The 19,713-nt window shown below is 40.3% G+C and overlaps 1 protein-coding gene across 1 annotated transcript in view; it reads right to left on the bottom strand.

Annotated features, from left to right (window-relative positions):
* The window catches only part of DGKI (diacylglycerol kinase iota), a 124,391-nt gene that overhangs the window by 23,073 nt on the left and 81,605 nt on the right, over positions 1 to 19,713 (bottom strand). The window contains exon 27 of the mRNA XM_059845932.1: positions 5,492 to 5,517. Coding sequence (XP_059701915.1) covers positions 5,492 to 5,517 — 26 coding nt within the window. The remainder of the gene's footprint in view (positions 1 to 5,491; positions 5,518 to 19,713) is intronic.

The raw sequence follows: 19,713 nt of genomic DNA on the forward strand, positions 1-19,713 counted from the left end.
CCCTCCAACCCCTCCCATACTCTCTTTAATTTGCACAGAGAAAGCATTCCAAGACATCTCAATTTGTTGCTGGGTAAACATCTGCAGCACCACCATGAAGAATACAGCATCTCCTCTCTCTCTTTTGAAGGCCTCTGGTGTATAAAATAGCCATTCACTTTTTTATCTTTATTTTTTAATTCTACCAGCACTGAGATGTTTGGATTCATCTGCAGTATCCTGCTCATCCTTTTAATCAGTATGGCAGACTGCTTCAAAATTCTAGAGAACATCCCTTTTCAGACTGTGACTCTCAAGATTAGTGGAGAGTAGCTCCAGAAAGAAGAAAGAAGGGTTAGAGAGAGAAGTCTGCATTCCTACAGGCCACCATGGGCAACAGGAAATCCCATCTATCAGAGGTTCCAGGAAGTGTTATTCCTTCTTGTGCTACTTTCTGGGACTCCTGCAACCATCTTCCTCCTTCCCTGTGTTTAGATTTCCTCTCTTTAATGGAGCTGGAGCAAATGCCAGCTTGGACAGGGCATTCTGCCTCCAAGGCAGGAGCAGATACTGCAGAGCAAAGCATTTTCCTGTGTGGGATGGAGCCACCACTGCCTTCCATGCCCACACTTGATCAGTCCCTTCCTTATAACTCAGATAGCAGCTCCCTCTATTCAGAGGGGTGTCCAGAGACAGAACTACACCTCCCACTTAAAACTTCCAGTTTGAACCCATGTCAAGCAATCCCTGTATAAATTTTTTTCTAATAGAGACTAATTTAGAAGTCACCATTATAAACTCACTTCTAATGCACTCCTGGCTCTACACAAATCCCTCCTAGGTGTAGGATATCCAGGCTGCATGATTCCAAGTCATGGAGTGACTTCATGGCATGGAACCAGCATCTGGCAGAATCTGAAAGACCTTTGAATGTTCCTATTTGTCTTTTCAAGAACAAAACCCATCCTTTATCTTAATCTCTGGTATAATAGTATACTTTGTAATAACTAAGTGTCTCCAAAATTGCTCCACTGAATGTGTTTCCCTCTTGTCTTAATTTCTCAGTTGTCCTCATGAATTTTGATTTTATTGCACACAAAATGCCCAAAACCACAAACCCTAAACCACAGAAATTATGCTGATGCAGCAAAACCACATATATGCTGGAAGTAAACTAGGCAGAAAGCCCAATCTCACTGGTTTATAGAGAAATAAGTAGGAGGGTAGTGATATAAATATTTGAAACCTCTTGTCTCCCAGTCAGGATGCAACTCAGGTGTAAGGATTAAGCTCTCGTTGCCTGCTACTTGAGGTGCATTAGTATAGCTACTTAAAACTGAGTAATTCCATCAAAGGCAAGGTTCTTCTGTTTGAAGTCAGACACAAAATTATTGAGCAGCATCAGCTCCAAGTTGCCATGACATGAGTAACACACCAATGTCCCTACACCTTTAATAGCAACACTCAAGGGTTTGCTGGGATCTTTTTCAGAATACTTGAAATGGAAATATAATTCATTGTACTGTTTTTAAGGTCATTTCCTTCAATTGCTTGTGTAATGATGAAGAATCAACTCAAACACACATGATAAACAAAGAATAGTAGAGAGAACCTTACTTTGGCCTGATGAAACTACAGATATGAATATTTAATGCAGATTTCTGCAGGGTGGATGTAAATAGGAGTGGGGAAGACATGATCCAGTGTGTACACAAAATACAGTGCAACTCTGAAAGGTGCTGGGTGAATGAAGGGTTTGGTAAACCTCAACCATTCACCAAACCATAACTAGATAACAAGTGTGCACTGGATAACCAGACAATGACTGTGTATTAGATGATGTTTTAGAAATCTGCATTCCCATCACTCTACCATTCCTGCTCCAGAAACAGTGGATGCAATAACCTCCAACAGTGTCAGACCTCCTGGGCATATCACCAGGACTTTTTATACAGCAAAAGTGTAGCAGGTGATACCCTTCACTAAAATATGACTTGCCTGGCCCTCCATCGTGACATCTGCCAGGTCTTCTGTGGGCCTGGTATTTGCCCAATGCTGAGTCTCATTTAACCCCAAAACCCAAAGAAAACCACTGACTTCCAAGGTTGCAGGGCATGGAGCTGCACCAAGGTGTACCTCACTGAACAGGTCCTTCTTCAGAGTCATCAATCCCCTGTCTAAACTGGTATGCCTCAAGATTCACTTGGCTTGCATCATTTTGTCAATCAGAGCATTAGAGGCTTAGGGGTTTTGTCTACTCCTTTTGTTTATTAAAAAAAGAAAAAAAAAGCTGATGGATTTCACTCTTTAGTTATCTACTTCCTAGCTACCTGTACCAAGAACAAAGACACAAACCTTAAGAGGCTTTGGGTATTTTTTCTTTTGAAGTTCGGGATTTTCTAGCAGTGCTCTTTCCCTTTCTGTGCCAATTAAAATGGCCCTGTTTTGTAACTGATAAAGGTGCCTCTAACACGTGTCCACAACAAGGAGCATTTTGTGCAGTTACAGCTGTTCAATAGATGCCCAGTCCCAGACAGATGGTGCTTTATCTTCACCCTCTTGTCAAGACAGCATAATGCATTGTCCTGTCAGGGATTAATGGAAGTGCCACTCACATTAGATGCTAATTCTGGTACAAGTCTGTTAGAACACTACAGATGCTACAGCTACTGTTTCCCACTGTGCTTGCAGCAGTCTGTCCACACCGGAGCAGAAGCAGGACATTCAGAAAAAAAGGTGAGGAGCACAATGCAAAAATCTATCCAGAATGCAACCTTGTGGTCAATGGGAAAGAGTAATTTAAAAAGCAAGAAAAGGATGATAACAAAAACCCCACAGAGAAACAGCAGAAGAAAAAGTGACAACTGAATATTAAAGCAGACCAAACAAAGATCAGGAACCAAGAGGGAGGTTAAAAACAAAAAAAAGATCCAACACAACAGAGAACGAGTCTTTTCTACGTAATGATCAACATATCACATCATCAGAAAATCAGCACTAGGATGGTCCATAACAAGGAAGAGCAGCTGTAATACAGGGCAGAATGTAGGTCCAGTGAAGGTACATTATTCCACTGTTGGATCTTCCCTCACTATGTAGCCCAAAGCATTATTGCCTCACAAAAAAAAAAGTAAATGTTTAACATATTGAATAGGTACACAGTTGAGTACTGATTATTAATGAACATATAAGTCTCAAAACTGATTTCAAGGTACATACTCCAAGAATGATATGCCAGGAGATATCTGCATAAACACTTAAAAAGACAGGCAATTCAGAGATAAGTTTTCAGCTCTCTCATGGACCCTCTTTTTTGTTTAGATAAGAGATTTGAGATCTAAGGCTAATTTGAGATGCCTCCACACATGCAGATTCAGTGGACTGAGAACCTTCTAGACTAAAGAGCTTTTGCTGCAGCACTTTTAGCACATTTTCCTTTTTGTACTGTACCCATTTACCATGTTCTGTAGCTGGCATAGTGGGATAGAAGAAATCCAAGTATTGGACCATTCTTTCTGAAAAGTCACTGGAGAATGGGAAATCTTTTGTGCTTGAGAGATGCTCCTAAATATTTATAGGGATGACAAACCTGTTTAGAAATTCCATGGTCACAAAACTTCTAATAACTGGCACTGTCACATCATTAATTGGTTAAGGCCTTTCACTCATTTCAGAAGAGGTTGCTTGTGAGAGAAAGGGAAGAAAGACAAGGAAGAAGAGGCTATTCAGAGATGTTGATCAAACCTGAAAAGCCAAACCATGGCAGCAGATGGTAGATGGCAAACAGGAAGGTTTTGTCAAAAACTCAAATAGTATAAAAATAGTGAAAAGAAGAAAAGCATTCTGACAGCATGCAATACTAACCTTTAAAGATCCACAAGGAAATGCATATACACCGTCTGTTGCTCCACTAATAGATAAAGATGAAGCAACAGAGTAAATGTGAGGGAAATGAAACAGGAAGAGCAGCCCATCACTAACAAGTTTATGCACTAGGATGCAGCTTGAATCCAGGTCCTGAAATAGTATATTAGACTATGATGATTTCAAATCTCTTCTGAGAGTTGGAGACATGAGGTATACTGTTAACTTCTCACAGTCCTGTACTGAATATTAGAAGCTGTGGTCATGGTAAAAAGCAGATGAACTATTAAACAGGAAAACTCCATCTGGTTCACAAAATCAATGAGCTATAAATCATCAAAATCTAAGAGGGCACACCAGGAAATTAAACCTGTATACTTCTGCCAGTCTCATACTTTTATTTGTCACAGGATCTGCTTCTACCAGAAACTAGGAGTGGGCTAGATGGGCCAGATACCTCTTTAGTCTTGCATGTTTGTTCATTTTTTGGCTTTCTTTACAACTTTTGTTACCGAGAAAGGACTCGCCAAGGAGATGGAAGAGAGTTTATAAATGACAATATGTTTGACATCCATTATAGTGGACTGAAAACCTTGGCTGGAGCCAAGGACAATGTGAGTTGATACTTAACTAGTCACTCCACACTCCAAGTGAACATAGTTCAGTGACACACTTCCAGGCTCAGACCTCTTTACACCTCCATTTGCAACAGTCCTTACTATTCCCATCTGAATCTTTCTTGAGTAATGCTTTTGGTATTGGCCAGAAAATGTTCTGATTGGGTGATTGCATACAAATTGGATGCCAGAAGAAAATAGATGTTTCTTTTTTGGACCAAAAGAGTACTCCCAGTTCAGAGCCACATGATGAACTTTCTCCTCTCAGTCAGTCTCCCTTTTTTTTGTTCCTCATTCCTTATGCAACTCTGCCAATGCAATTACTACCCCTTCACAGTATGTCTCTGGATTTCAGTACCAATGTAGCCATATATTGATATACTGTAGATGGACTAAAGTTTGCCATATTATTAAGCAGCTGGTCATCATAAACTCCCTCTTCAGGCCATAGGGAAAGATCAGATCCTTCAAGTCTCCCTCACAGCAAGCATATTGCCATAACCTGTAACTCCTGCTACTCAAGCCATGAGATTTTTCCATGTAGAAGAGCTTAGCTGTCCTAAATTCCATACTGCCCTACTAAACTGACTTTACTGGTAACCCAAGATCATGTGTGTTTAAGTCTTTAAAATACAATGCATTCTGCTCTCAGTGACAAAGATGCTGTACTATGAGAGTAATAAAAAATGTGCTTATCTTTACAAAAATATGTATCATCCTTAAAACCACATATTTTCCACAGGTGAAGCTCTGTACAGTTGGATGAATAAACTGTAAACTCCAGCAATATTTCCATTTGATTAAGCAAGATTCATTTTACAAATGACTCAACAACTTCTGTCAGTCCCAATTAAACTAACCAAATGATCAAGCCCTTAATATCTAGGGGTGAACAAAGTTTCATCAACGTCAAAGTTTCATTTTTATAAAAAATCATCTTTCTCCACCTCAACTGTGTTAAAACTGAGCTTGCTCACTAGTCTTTGGTCTCGTTTTTAATATGTTGTTAGTATCTATAAAACAGATCTTACCTTGATCTTCTGAAGAAACCGGTGACCTGGAATAAAACAACAAAATCCAGTCAATCTTAGGTAAAAGGAAGGTCACAAATAAAGTTCAGTCTCAGTCTGGGGAAAGGGATATGGAGTAATTTGAAATTTTTATTCTTCTCTAGGAGAGGTAGAAGGGAGGACTGAAAGGCATATGACCAAAAAAAAAAAAAAAAATTAAAAAAAAAATAATAGAGCAGAACAGGTTATCTAGCAGCAGATCCTGCAGGCCAGAGTGACAATATGGAGCCATCTCTGTGAGGACTGCTGCAAAGACTGTCTGTAGATACTTGGCAGAAACTTATCTGCTACTGTCACTGCCAGGAGAAAACCTCACAACTAGGGGTAGTCAAGGAAATTACATCTTGGTAGGAACTCATAGTCATTACAGTGGCCATTTTTTGCCATAAATCAATGTAGTGGTTAGCATAAAACAGTAGTCATAATTAATAACAACCCATGCCATCTTCACAAAAGTAACACAACAGATAAAAAAAATAAAATATCTGTACAGATACAAGTACAGTAAAAAGCAACATAGCAGCTGCAACAGAAGAGTTATGGGCTACCCTAACCAGTGGATTAGGACTCTGATAATACCCCAAGAGAGGGAAGGGTTATGAAACACAAGTGACCTCTCAGTGTCCCTGTTGACAAAGAGAAGAACCCCAGTGAATTCCAGGGATTTGCATCACAGTTCCCATCACTAAGGATCACACTCCTGATGGTTTTGGTCACCACTCAGGACAAAAGGACATGGAAGTACTGGCCCTCCATTTTTCCTTTTGCTGCAGTAGCGTGGCTTAGCAAAGCTGAGGCTAACCATGGAGCTAAATCTGGGATGTACCTTCATTACTCAGACCAGACTGACAGCACAGAGTCCAGAGGGCTGGACCATTCCTCAGCACTTCCCCAGCACAGATTTCAGTTGCATATACAGCCTTCCCACCCAATGAGTTTGTTCCTGCAGCGAGTGGGGCAACCTGTGTTTCCTTTCCAAGATATTTAATTTCACAACAATGAGCAAAAATAACAAATTAGAAAAGATTTTAAAATGTTAGTGTTGCCAGCAAAGAGATCAAAGCCAACATAAGAAAAGCAGCCACAGAGGGGTGAAGGGAAAAGAAGGAACAAAGGGGAAAAGAGCACATGTATATTTAACTGAGTCAGCAGGGGCTGGAGGGGGAAGAAGAAGTGAAGCAACCCTTGGTTAGAGGAATAAAGGAGCTGAAGAAGCCATGATCTCATTTCATAACAAGGGTTTGAAAATGAAGGTTGAGGGATTATAGAACATCAGAAGCAGATATGCAAATATGTAGATGCAAACAGGAAAAATTGAAAGAAAAGAAGGAAGCTTTCCTGCCAAAGTATGTAATTTTTTTTTTGCTGTAAAATAGAGAGAGATTTGCAAATAAAGAGAGGAAAGAGTTAGAGCACAGCTGGAGCAATGGTCACTGTGAAAGGAAAAAAATTTGATTGCCTAATTAGGATTCTGGCTGCAAAAGAAGCCAATGTGTCTGTATGGATCAGAATTAATTAATTCTCTACTCCCAGGCTCTGATTGCTGCTGAACATCCTAAGCATGCATCTGAGCAACCTACTCTGCTGCCAGCCAGGCCAGCTCTGCCCTCACCCTTCAGCCATGTGTGTGAAATACAGCAGGAATGCAGGTTACCCAGAGGATTCAGCAGGCACCGCTAGAACTGTCCCGCTTTGGCCAGTTAGTAACAGACTTTTGTCTTTAACTCCTAGCAGAACTCCTTCTGAAGATCAAAAGCCACTGCATTTTCTACAAGGTTAAACAAATTAGAATGGGTCATATCGAGAGGTGAAAGTTTTTAGATACTTGAAGATATTTTTACATGCAGGAGTCATGCAAGGTTCCTTGGCTCACTTATTTTAACCCTCCACCCATTGCTTATGCAGTATTCCACTGCATCAGCAAAATTTATTCCTTTGTTTTGTTTCTTAATTGCCCAGTTTCATCACCTTTCAGTTCTTTATTTGAAACAGTAAAATAAGCAATACAGATTATCCCATAATTTGGCTCTTCTTTATGCTTGGTTAAACAGATGTCATTAGTTCCTTAAAGCATCAACAACAGAAGAGATGTTATTACAACATCAATGCCTTCTCAATTAAAGCATTGATTGAAGGGGAGGATGAAAAATATGTTTATTCGTATTTTGTGTGCCTAAAATTATTATTTATTTTTCAAAATATTACTGGCCTTGTTGCTTTATTGCATGTCTCAATTACAATGTTTATAAGAAATTCAACATTACCACTGATGCTACTAGCAATGCTTTTATTTGAAAGGATCCATCAAGTAACTGTGTAGCCTGGCATCCTGAGAAAATAAGGCTTATATAACCTTATTTATATCAGTTTCATCAGGTTTATATCAGTATCTTGATGTGTACATATGCACCTCTCTGTCTCATTCTGATAAACTCTGGACTTGTTGGTTCATTTCATCCCTTGTTAATTGACAGAGAGCCAATTCCTGCTTTCACACACCAGGAAACAAAATAGCATAAGCTCAACTTTTCTGATGTAGCAGCAAAGCCACAAAGGAAGGTTTTGAATATCCCAGCCACAGGAAAAGCCTCAATGAGAGCTTCCATCCCTGGAGATACCAAAGGCTCCACCACAATAAACTGGGCTTTCTTTTGTTCCACCACTGACATGAAGAATTTTGGCAAAGAGCAGAGAGGACTTCCAGCATCCTCCTACAATTCCAGGCCATACAACTGAGCAAGGGGGAGGGAGGCTTTCCTAACTGCTCAAGTCCTCTCCTAACTACACCAAGGGGAGTCTTGTTTGTGGCTGTGATGGAAGGAAGTGAGGCTGCAGAAACCTCCACACTAAGGAGAATTGGGCATTTTGTGCACTGACTCCTCCAGCCCATGCTTATGGCAGGCTCTCAGGGAAGAAAGAGAGACAGCCTAATGACCTGCTCTAAACCACATCCACTCACTCCACAGCCACAGGGGCTTTCCTGAGAGGACAAAAAAATCCAGTAGATGCTCATATTTCCGGTCACACATCTTTCTCTCAGGTCTGTAAGAGGTGTGAGAGATAGACTGTGGCAGCACTGGTCACCAGACAGGTGTTCCAAGAAGGGAGGATTCTCATCTGGAGCACCCACACAGGAACCATCTGTCGAGTACATGTCAGCTCCCCTCCCAGTATGATCCTGGCTATGTGTTTCACTGTCCTAAAGAAGCAAGTTATCATATTCACAGCCTCCATGCCTTAAAAAAAAATTAGAGAAAAGTCAGAGATACTTGAAGAAAACTAATATACTGTCAAGCTCTGTGGTGTCACCTGGGTCAAAACACTTTGCCAAATGACATCTTGAAGAGATTTTCATTTGGTTAAACAAAACAGAATAAAATCTTGAGGAAAAGGTTCAGGCATCGCAATATCCTATTCTTGACCAGTTCAGAATGGAGTAACTTTTTTCTTTATATGTGTATAGATAAACATCAACTGGGTTTTTCTTCTGGTTTTATCTTGGTGTAAAATTAACTTGTAGAAAGAAAGGGTCACCATCTCCCCAAGAGAGTAAAGGAAGGCCAGATTATCTGTGACTCTCTACATTTCCAGAGCCATGAGATTCAATTATCTCTTCTACCAACAGTGATATTTATTTTCCCATGCATAAATGAAACTGGGGAGCCTGATTTCACATATTTTCACCAGAGGCTTTAATCTGACTTTTCTCCTGCTTTGGTTTTACAAAGAGCCGTTGTTGTAGCAGATAGTTTGAGTAAAGACCTATTTCTGCGATAGGAAAGAGAATCAGAAGGGAGGAGGAGGAAAAGCACGTTGCCAAGAAAGGTCTTATCACCTCTGTTTGCTTTCCATACTGTTCATTGCCCTCCATTCTTACAGGTCCTGCAGCAGTCTTCTCCTGTTGCAGAGTGGCAAACTCAACCCAGAGGGATACCAGAACTTGCAAGTCTCAGCCTGCAAGGGTAAGCTGTGCAAGGTCTGTTCCACTACCCATTATGCAGGCAAAAAAAATACCCTTTGGGCTTAACACAAAATCCTCAAGCATCTTCCAGAAATCAAGGTACACGTCTTAAGAAATGCATTGAAAAGCCATAAAAATTGTGTAAAAAAGCCTGATACATTAGATGCATCCAGCAAATTGGAATACTTACAATATTGAAGGCAAGAGACCTGTCCACCTGAAACCACAACAGGCCTCCAAATTCACTGTCTGATCCAAAGCTCACTGGAATTTTCCCACTCACTCTTGTAGGGTTTGGGTGAATTGCTGCAAAAATCTAATCCTCAGTATAGGCAAGGCAACCTTCAGTATCATACAAACCTCTCTCAAAGAGCCAAAGAGTCAGAGCTGTTTCCAAGTGCACAGCCCAATGTGCAAGCACTAGGTTTGTTCAGAGTAGTTGGGTGGAACAAGGAATATTCATCTCTAAAGAGGGAAGTGCAGAGAATGTCACAATTTTGAGCCTAGTCAACTGAGACTTAGGAACCCAGAGATACACAGCCAGACTCCAGGAGATGAATTCTAACAAAATTTCAGCAAAAGAGTGCATTATTCATGAAGACAAAAGCCTCTGGAGAAACAAAGTTGGAGCTGATGCAAAGCAGCTATTTTAATCAATAAACCTGTAGCAGAAACCACCTGCACCAGACCTATTTAAAACCAGCCATTTAATGTTTAAAGGCCAAATAACAATCTCTATGCGGCAATTCTACTGGGGTTTATGACCATTCCACTTTTTTCCTGCTTAAGGAATATATTCCTGCAAACTTTTTAATTCAGTCTGACAACAGCTGCCTGTGATGAGGGGAGAGCAAGAGCTGTCAAATTAAACCCACTCCTAGTCATTTTGCAAGTGCATCTCTTCAGAATCAAAAGTGGCATTCCTGTTGGGATTTATTCACATATCCTCTGATTGCAAAATGAAGAAAATTTTTAGCACATCAAGTATTTTTAAAATATAGGTGAGGAAACCCTCTCATTCAGCAATTGGTATCAATACCCCTGTAATGTGAGTCCCCTGCAGTCCCAGCTGCAAACAGTACATCATTTTACTGGTAGAAAGGCAGAACTGCTTGCTTTCCTGGTCCCTGACCAGATAATGCTCAGTCTGGGCATGGCACTTAATGAAAACATAAAAGCCTAAGAATTTCTGAGAGCTTCCCCACACTTTCACTTTGACCCTATGCATTCCCAGCTCAGAGTGACCATCAGAGGCTGGAGAAGTACAGCAAGTTAGCAAGTTCAGCAAAGGCAAATGCAAAGTCCTGCACTTCAGGAGGAGTAAACCCATGCAACAAGACAGGCTGGGGTCTAACACCTGAGAAGAAGCTTTTTAGAAAGGATGCCTGATGTTAGCAGAGTACAAGTTGAACATCTGTCGGCAGAGTTCCCTGTGATGAAAAGGGCCAAAGACACACTGAGCTGTATTTCCTTGAGCTGAGCCATTAAGTAGATAGAAGTGATTTTTGACCCTCTACTCCATGCTTGTGAGACTTGAGAACAAGACAGACACTGCCAAATGGGACTGAGTTCCAGAAAGGGCTGCAGAGATGCTGTGGGCATAGGAGGTCCGGCTATGGAAGATGGGTTTGTTCAGTAAGAAGAGAAGCTATGGAAGATGAGAAGAATTCTCCTGAAGGCAGGAGAATTGCTACCTTCAACTACTTAACAGGAAAGGATAAAGAAGACAGAGTCTGGATGAAGAAAGAAGCAACAGTCACAAGTTGGCACATGGCAAATTCAAATGGGATGTTAAGGAAAAAAATCTCTACCATGTGGATGATCAAAGAGAAGAACAGGCTGTGTAAAGAGATTGTTGAATCTCCAGTTTTGCAGATATTCAAAACTCATTTGGAAAAGGCTCTGAACTTCATCTAGCTGGATTTATTTTGAAGATTTGTATTAGATGACCTTCAGAGTTCTTCCCAACCCAAGTTTTTCTGCAATTCTTTAAGTCTCTCTACAAAGCTTTCTGGTTTTACTACCCTGTTTTTCCTGTCATCCTTTCCTCCCAAATATTTCTCACAGACAATAGCCATACTGCCTCACACACATGGGAAAATGCTGACCAGCACAGCCCCTTGAATCTAAGAAATTCCATTCAAATTATTTATCAGTTTGCAGAAATCTGTTTGGACATGTCCTGTAACCTGCAACGACCATCCATAGACAAACACTAGAGATCTTATCCTTTCTTAATTCTGCTAAAGGACAAGATCAGTATTCCTTCTAGCATCTCTGTAATTTCTGATGCCTCATGTTGTAGCTTTTATATTTTCAGATTCTGTACTGCTTTAGTGTGTAGTTTTGAGCTTCATATTAAGGGCTCTCTTCACAGAGTAGGTAGACAAAACAATTCCTTTCCTAGCTTGGGACCAAGGACAACCAATCAAAATCTCAGGCCCAAGAACATAAACAATGTGGATTGAAGAGAGAAAAACAAGAAGGATGGGACTTCATATGCTAAAGCCCTAATTGGACAATTAACTCCAATATGCAAATGGACCAGAACTTATCAAAGTGTGAGACCCCACAACCGGTTGTCCATTTTTGTGACCATTTTGGGTTCATGTTTGCTGTAGTCCTGGCTGGGCTCTTGTGCTGCCCAAGATGGATCTATTGAGGCCTCCTACTTTATTTTTTAGCTCCATCTAGTCTCTGTTCTAGGTCACCCTTCACAAGGCATCACTTCCTTCAGCAGTCTCCATCTCCACCTGCACAGCAATCACTGCCACAGGCTGTTCACAAGCAGTCCAACATAATTTGTGCTTCTTAGAGAAACCAGGGCAGCTCGGATGTGTTCCATGCTGGGTCTCAGCCATGTCAGGGTTCCCTCTATTGTCATATGCCTTTTTGCACTACTGCTTAACTTTTTATCTCTTACCTTTTCTCTGTCCACTGTGGAATGTTTTAATGAAGACTTGTAAGACCACAATGCAGCTATACCTGAAGCTGTACTGACACCCAGAGGAGTTGGCTAGGAATTGCTGCTTAAAAAAGGAATAGAAGATTTTATTGCAGAATGTTATAAACCCAAACATGCCTATCAGTAATTTTTTAAAAGGAGAAAAGGGATAGAAAAATTATCTTTAGAGTTCATCTTAGCTAAAATATTTCCACCTCAAAACATGGCCTGGCATGGTACAAGCTGGCTTGGTATTTGCTTAAAAAAGAAGGTACTTCCAAATGGGCAGCAAGATCATTGTAGGATAATCACAGTTTATTTGGATTTGAGTTTTTGTTTTGTCTTTTTATAAATACTTGGCCTTTCTTTTTCTCATCATCACATGGCACTAAAATATCTCAGTGGAATGCAAGAGAATTATTTTGAAGAGGGTCCTATCCCAGCTAATTTGAAATGCTCTTCTTCCATTTCCAGACTTTAATTAAATCTTCAAAATCCTCACTGACCTAGAGAAAGTGAGATCTAAGGACATTATGTAGTGCTTTAGTGAAACAACAACCTGGATGTCAAGGGATTGGAGGCTGCTTGACACAGGTCAAGACAACCTGGAGCAGGAGCTACAGTGGCTACATTTATGCACTTCCTCAGCATTCTACATGAAAATAAAAGTATATCTATTAGGTAACAAAAGATCTGGCTTTTCCTCAACAGCAAATAAGTGCACTTTTACTTCTTCCAGGAAAATATTAAAACAGAGGTCAATTTGTTAGGATTTCAGCTTTTTTTAACCCACAGAACGAAATTATTTTGCTAAGCACAATGCCATGACAGCCCCATTTTGAGCACCTCAGGTATAACCTGGTTCAGAAGACCCAGCTTCACTTGGCCCTCAAGCTAGATGGAGGTGAAGCTCATCAGCTGCTTGGTGTCTTGATGAAAAGCAGCTACCCAAATAATTTTATACTACCCAAATAATTTTAGGCCCCTTTGGATTTCTAAACAATCCAGAAGCTACCCTAAATGGTGCGTTTCTTACAACAATGCAAACCAGTCACTTTTGAGAAACAGCATTTTGTTCCTGAAACACATGAATCCCTCAGAAACAGATTCTTGCAATTATGTTAAAAAATAAGTCACCTGATTTTCACAACTGCTAAGCACTAAGAAACCCTCACTTTCCTGCCATCTTTTAAAAAATAATCTAAAAATTAAAAAAAACCCTTAGTTAATATGCATAACACAGAGATCCTAGGCAGAGCAGAACTGCAGAGCAATTTACACTCATGCTATAGACTAATTGATGGAGAAAAAACTTCTGTTGGGAGTTTCAGATATGGCTTTTGTGCTGCACTTTTAGATGTCTGGCACAGAAACAGAAATCTAGGAGTCAGGGTTACACTGGCTCCAAGCCACCTCTGGCTCTCTGATTTCAGTACTTGGCATAATTTAGCCAGGTCCATCTGTCCCTGCTTGCCCATGGGCATCAGCACTGCCAGAACCTCAGTAAGGCTCTCTGTTATGGCCCTGCTCCCCTTGTATTTCCCTCCCTTGCACACACCTCAGTGCCAGCACTGCTAAATACTCTGTCTCAGCTACCAAGACAAAGCTGTGGGTTTTAGTGGGCCTTTCCTAGTGCAGAGGAGCAGCAGGCAAAGAGGGACAAACTGGATGTTTTAAGGTTTTCAGAAGTTTCTCTGCCCACCCAAGTCCTTTGGCAGGTATGTTAAAGAGGCACTGTACCTCCTACACCCTGACATACTAGCCCAGAGCCAGGGTACTCAGGCACTCCCAGTAGACATGGAAGGGAAAGGGCAGAGCAGCCATGCCAGCACACACAGCCTGGGAAATAATGACCTTTTCAAGTAGCCCCAGAGAAAAACCTCACTTTGTGCCATGAATCAAGTGAGGGCTCATGTCAGAATATTGTCCCCAGCCACACCAAACACTAATTTCTGCAGGTCTAAAATACTCTATTGCAAACCTCAAAAGATTATCTATTTTCACACAATTCTCCTTTGTCTTTACCTTTTTGACTCATGGTATTTTAGACATTTCCCAGGTTACAGCCACAGCAGAAATACAAACAAGAAAATATCTGAAGAGTTAGTGAAAAGTATGGCTTTTTTAAATTTAACACAGTCCACTCAGGTGAAGTAGTACTCCTGTGTGATATTTTAGAGCAGCTATTTTACCAAACTACATTTTTATTCTCTTTGAAAGCCTGTTAAACCAGAACTTAGGGATATGAACAGGAATAGAAATAGAGTGTGAATGCACCTAATAAGATGTCCAGGTGTGAAAGCTTGAACAGAGTATGCAGCCCAATGTGTGTGTAACACATATACAGGGCTGTTTCTTACCCAGGCTCTGAAGCTCACTGGTTTTGGCTTTGATAAGACAGCTTGGTACTGAGTGAGAACACATTAAGAACCAGTCTCCTCTCCAAGCAGATGGCAGCTCCTTATGGCAGGCACAGAGCACATGGACACAGGCTTGCTATTCCTGTGCAATGCCCAGAAAACTAGGACTGGGAGGATTGGGGTTTGCTTTTTGTTGTTTTGGAGTTTTTTTCCTTACTTCAGCTCTTTCAAATGAGTAAGAAGTACACATAAATACAGACATATGTGTCTAAAACTACAAGGCACACAACTTTTCCAGCCTTGATTGGCTTTTAAGTCTGCCGTGCTGGAGACTATTTGACCTATATTTGTAACAGTGCTTAAAGTATACCCAGAAGAATATATTTTCTGTCAATCATCCTTTATCACCCCAGTAAACCCATCCATCCCCTTTTCCAGCACCTTTAATGTCACTGGGGACTGTAGGTCTGTTGTTTCCAGTCCATAAAGCTGGAGAGAGGGATATTCACATTCTGCAGTGGCATTGTCAGATCCACTATTGCTACCCTGTCCTGCCAGGTACAGTTACCACATGTCCAATGCTTGCAGGGAAAGCAGTAGGCCCTAAAAAATTAAATTATCAAATGTCATTTTCTTTTACCCAGACAAAAAGAAAACGAGATTGTGAGAGGTCTTTCTCTTGATATATTGCTGCCTTCTTTGCTGTAAAGCTGTTTTATTTCTCGGAGAAGATTCTGCTTTGCAAATCAAGGACTAAAGTAGGCAAGCAAGGATGCAAGCAAAGGGGAAAAAGAACACAGTTGTTTAAAAAAAAGGGGAAAATAGACTCTACTGCTTCAGTCTTGGCTATCAGCCAGAGAGTGGAAAGCAGATTAATAACTGCTATGGTAAACCACTTCAAGGAAAGCAAGGTACCCAGCTATCTCTACTTTGCCAACATGATTTTCTTATCCTCTAAATGCAGTCCAAAATAAAAACTTACATTCCACATGGAAAACCTGGCTTTGGCCCTTTATCTGCAGGAAATATTCAGAAGGCATTTTCAAGCTAGGTTGTAGTTGACTTTTTAACATTCAGGTAAGATGGTTCCTTTGTCAAGTACGTGTGCATTCTGTTGCTTGAAGCTGCCTCAAGGAGAGGAGGAGAGCTGGACTGCTTGCATTTCCCTTTTGGAAAGTGGGATGTCAGTCAAGAAACAAGATCTCTCTAAAGAAGCCAATTTGTAGTCTCATCGTGTGTGGCAGTGTTTTGCATGTCACTGTCTGTCAAAATAATTTGCCAGCAGGGTGAATTTCCTCAGCTATGCATCAGGTGTTGAGATGCCACAAAAGTCATTAGGAGGGGGCAGCTTGGTGAGACAAGAGGAAGCCAAAATCCCACCCAGTCTACTCTGGGGAGCTAAATGCTGAGTGATAAGATGTATTGGTAATAAGCACTGAGGAGAAAAAGAGCACTGTACAGGGTCCTGTACTGGATGTGCCCTGTACTGTTTCTGCCATCTATCGAAGGGGCAGATGCACAAACCCACCTCACATGTGCCCACTCTTACTAAAACACCTTTGCCTCAACAGCAGGGGCTGGAGACTTCATTCTTGAAGAAAACACACACTCTCTGCATTGCATTCATTCATGTATAAATAAGGTTATAGACATGCAAATCCAAACCAATTTCTAATTTCTTCTTTTCCCCATTATGGTTAACAAGAGCAGAAGCAAAAGTTCTGCCTTAAAGCTCAGTATTACTGGGCTGGGGTTGTCAAGATGACATGTAAGTACCAATTACTAATGACTGTTGCAGAAAATTTTAAGTAAAACCCATGAATTTTCTACAGCCCAGTTCTCTGTAGAAAAGGCCAGACTTGACAGTAGTGACATAAAAATTCTACTAATCAAAACAGAGGAATAGATGATTAAAGAAGGTTTTGCCTGTATGCAATCACTTAAAGGTAACACCAGAAGCTGCTGAAAGTTTGTTTTGAATAGCTTCCAGAATCATCTGAGTCTCACTGTTTGCAAAGGTCCCTCAGGTCCTGGGCATGCCATCACCACAAAGCTGTGGCTCATCCCCTGACCTTGCAGGGCTTGTGTGAGGCACCACTTTCCTTTGTCCTGCTTTTGTAACTTCAGACATCAGAACTAAATGCCAGGATCTTTCCATGCCCAGAACCATCCCTGAGATGGTACCACTCCAGCTGAAGTAGCACAAAGCCTCTTGAATCCTGAGTTGAGAGCATCTGTTGTCATGTTTTACCCATGCAGAATAAACCAAGAGCATATCTCATGCAGGCCACTCTTTGCAAAAGTATTTCAGTATGAACATTCCTCTCCATTGTCTCTCTTTTTAGCATTGTTTTCCTCTCCCAACTCTGCCTTTCTTCTACAGCTGAGTCAAGGTGTGTCTACTAATTAGACATGGCCAGGAGTCTCTGAATAATTCTTGCATTTTTCCCCACTAAAAATCTCCCAAAACAAGGAATATGGGTAAAAACTCCATGTATACAGAAAAATTTTATTCACAACAGAAGCTTAAAATACATGACATTGTTTACCACACCTGTGCACTAGATTAAAAAATTAACAGGTGCCATCCTTGTAAAGGAATTCTTCATCAGTGGCCGTAAGGGAAGATTTATAGAAGAACTGAAGAAAGGTTTGCCTAATGGTGGATAAATTGTAGCTTCTATCTGGGATGTGTAAAAAATGTTAAGTATTGTGACTGCAACATGCTGACAAATAACAAAAGCTTTAAAAATACAGCACCACATCCCACACCAAAATGCATCACTTTTTTCACACTCAGTCTCTCGTAGGGAACTTTCTTTCCCTCCAAACAATTTCTTATTCATTTGCTGTATTCTTATAATTTATTTTTCCTTGCTTTCTTTGAAGTTTTTTCCTATTTAACCCATGTTTACCTTCTTCTGAATAATTCTAAGTCCTCTTTACAGCACTTTCCATCTTCTTTGGGTCTACATCTTCCTTTCCAGTGCCAACCCCACCTTTTTTACATCACTTTCCTAGCAAGAGGCAGAGTTGCTTTAGGCAACTCTCTCATGCTCCACTTTTAGGTAGTGAGAGAGATGCTATTTGTAAAAGTATCCAAGACAACAGAACAGAAAGAAAAGGGAGAGCTAAGCAAAAAAAAAAGACACTGCACTCTGTTATATTTGAGTTCCATTATAAGGACTACACAGAAGTGTACAACAAAGGTAATAGTGATTTACAACTTCACTAAAATAAGATTTGTTTGAAAGCAATCAGTACTCACGGACCCTCTTCTGCAAATGGAAAGCAATTCTTTAAGGTAGACAAATACCTGCTTAAGACATACACATGTCACTCTTGCAGTGTAATTTTATGAAGGCAGTTTGAACTAAATCTGAACCTGAAAATCAATTCAGATTTTGCTATCAAAAACACCAGGGTGGACAACCCTGCCTATTTAGGAGCTGATGCTGAGTTTTCCAATACAATATTTTTTGGGCAAACCCATGGATTTTTCAAGTCCTTACCAATCTTTGAAATTTTCATTGTCACCAGGCAGTCCCTGCCTAGCATGTTCTGAATCGTCTCTTTATGTTTTCTAAACTTCCACTAAATTAGCATTCTTTCTCCTTTAACATGAAAATTTGTGCCCCTGATGCTCTTCTCATCTTGTAATACATGAAGATTTCTCTTTAAAAAATACCCTAAACCACCTTGTAACATCTGTGTTGTCACACTGATTTCCTGGGCAACGATCAGATTCTTGTGGCTGAGTGAAACACTTGGCATTTAGCCTTTTCCTTCTTCCCTCTGAGAAACTAGATTATTATAGCTTCATAAAGCAATGTCTGGATGGTATTACCAGCTAATTAATGTCTGTTTAGTGGAAAGGGCTGCAGCCATCTTCCAGTACCTACAGGCATTTTTTTCTTCCTCTCCCTAACAAGACCAGATGGCATCCTGGCCAACCTTTGCCCACCCTTCACAAGCCATGCACTTGATCCAGAAAATGCAGCCAGCAGCTTGGGAAACACATTACCATCACAGCTGGACAGTTGCTAGAAGAGAGCTGTTTACTGCCCTGAATGGTGGGAAAATTAATGACTTCAATTAAAAGATGTAGATTAAACCTCTACCAAGATGTAGTCACCTTTTCATCTCTCTTTGGGGTTTTTATTTTATCGAATTTTCCAGGTCTCATCATATGACAGGGTGACAAACAACTAAGAAGAGAAATATATGGCCAACAACAAACACACAGCAGGCTGTAAGGTCTTCTGCATCTCACTGCACCATTTAATCATAGGATGAAACCACTCATGTACACAGGAAGGGTCCAATTTCCTGTATCAGTGCAGTCAGACCAGAATATTTACCTTTTTTCAAGATCAAGCACCTCTAGTCCTAGTAAATTGTCTTGCCAAATGTGTTTTTTTAAATAGTGTTCACACTAATTGATGTTCCTAATAAACTACAATCTGCCCCAGCTCATGGTTACTGCATCAAGACACTGTTTCATGTCCTGTCCAATCCACCACACATCAAAGAGCCATCAAATAAGGGACAAAGCATGAAATACTATTAACCAACAGCTACATGAAAATAATATTAATTCAGTTAACTGAAAACAAAAGCATAATTTTTCTTTCAGAGAGACCCCTGCCTCAAAACCATTATATTCACGCTATGCTTTAACCAAACAAGCTTGTGATCAAAAGCAACACCTAACATTAGAATTAATTTTAGAACAAGTATTCTGTTCTCTGCTTTCATTTATTGAAATGATATACGGGATCATTCAATTTCGAATTTTTAGCTACATTCCTCCATTCCTCACTTGTCAGAAATAATTACTTCATCTTAAAGAAGTTTTGTATACATGTGGGGATGTGTATGTGTGTGTGTGTGTATATATATATATATATATATATAT

The sequence above is a fragment of the Haemorhous mexicanus genome, chromosome 5, assembly GCF_027477595.1.
Source record: "Haemorhous mexicanus isolate bHaeMex1 chromosome 5, bHaeMex1.pri, whole genome shotgun sequence".
NCBI classification, from domain to species: Eukaryota; Metazoa; Chordata; class Aves; order Passeriformes; family Fringillidae; genus Haemorhous; species Haemorhous mexicanus.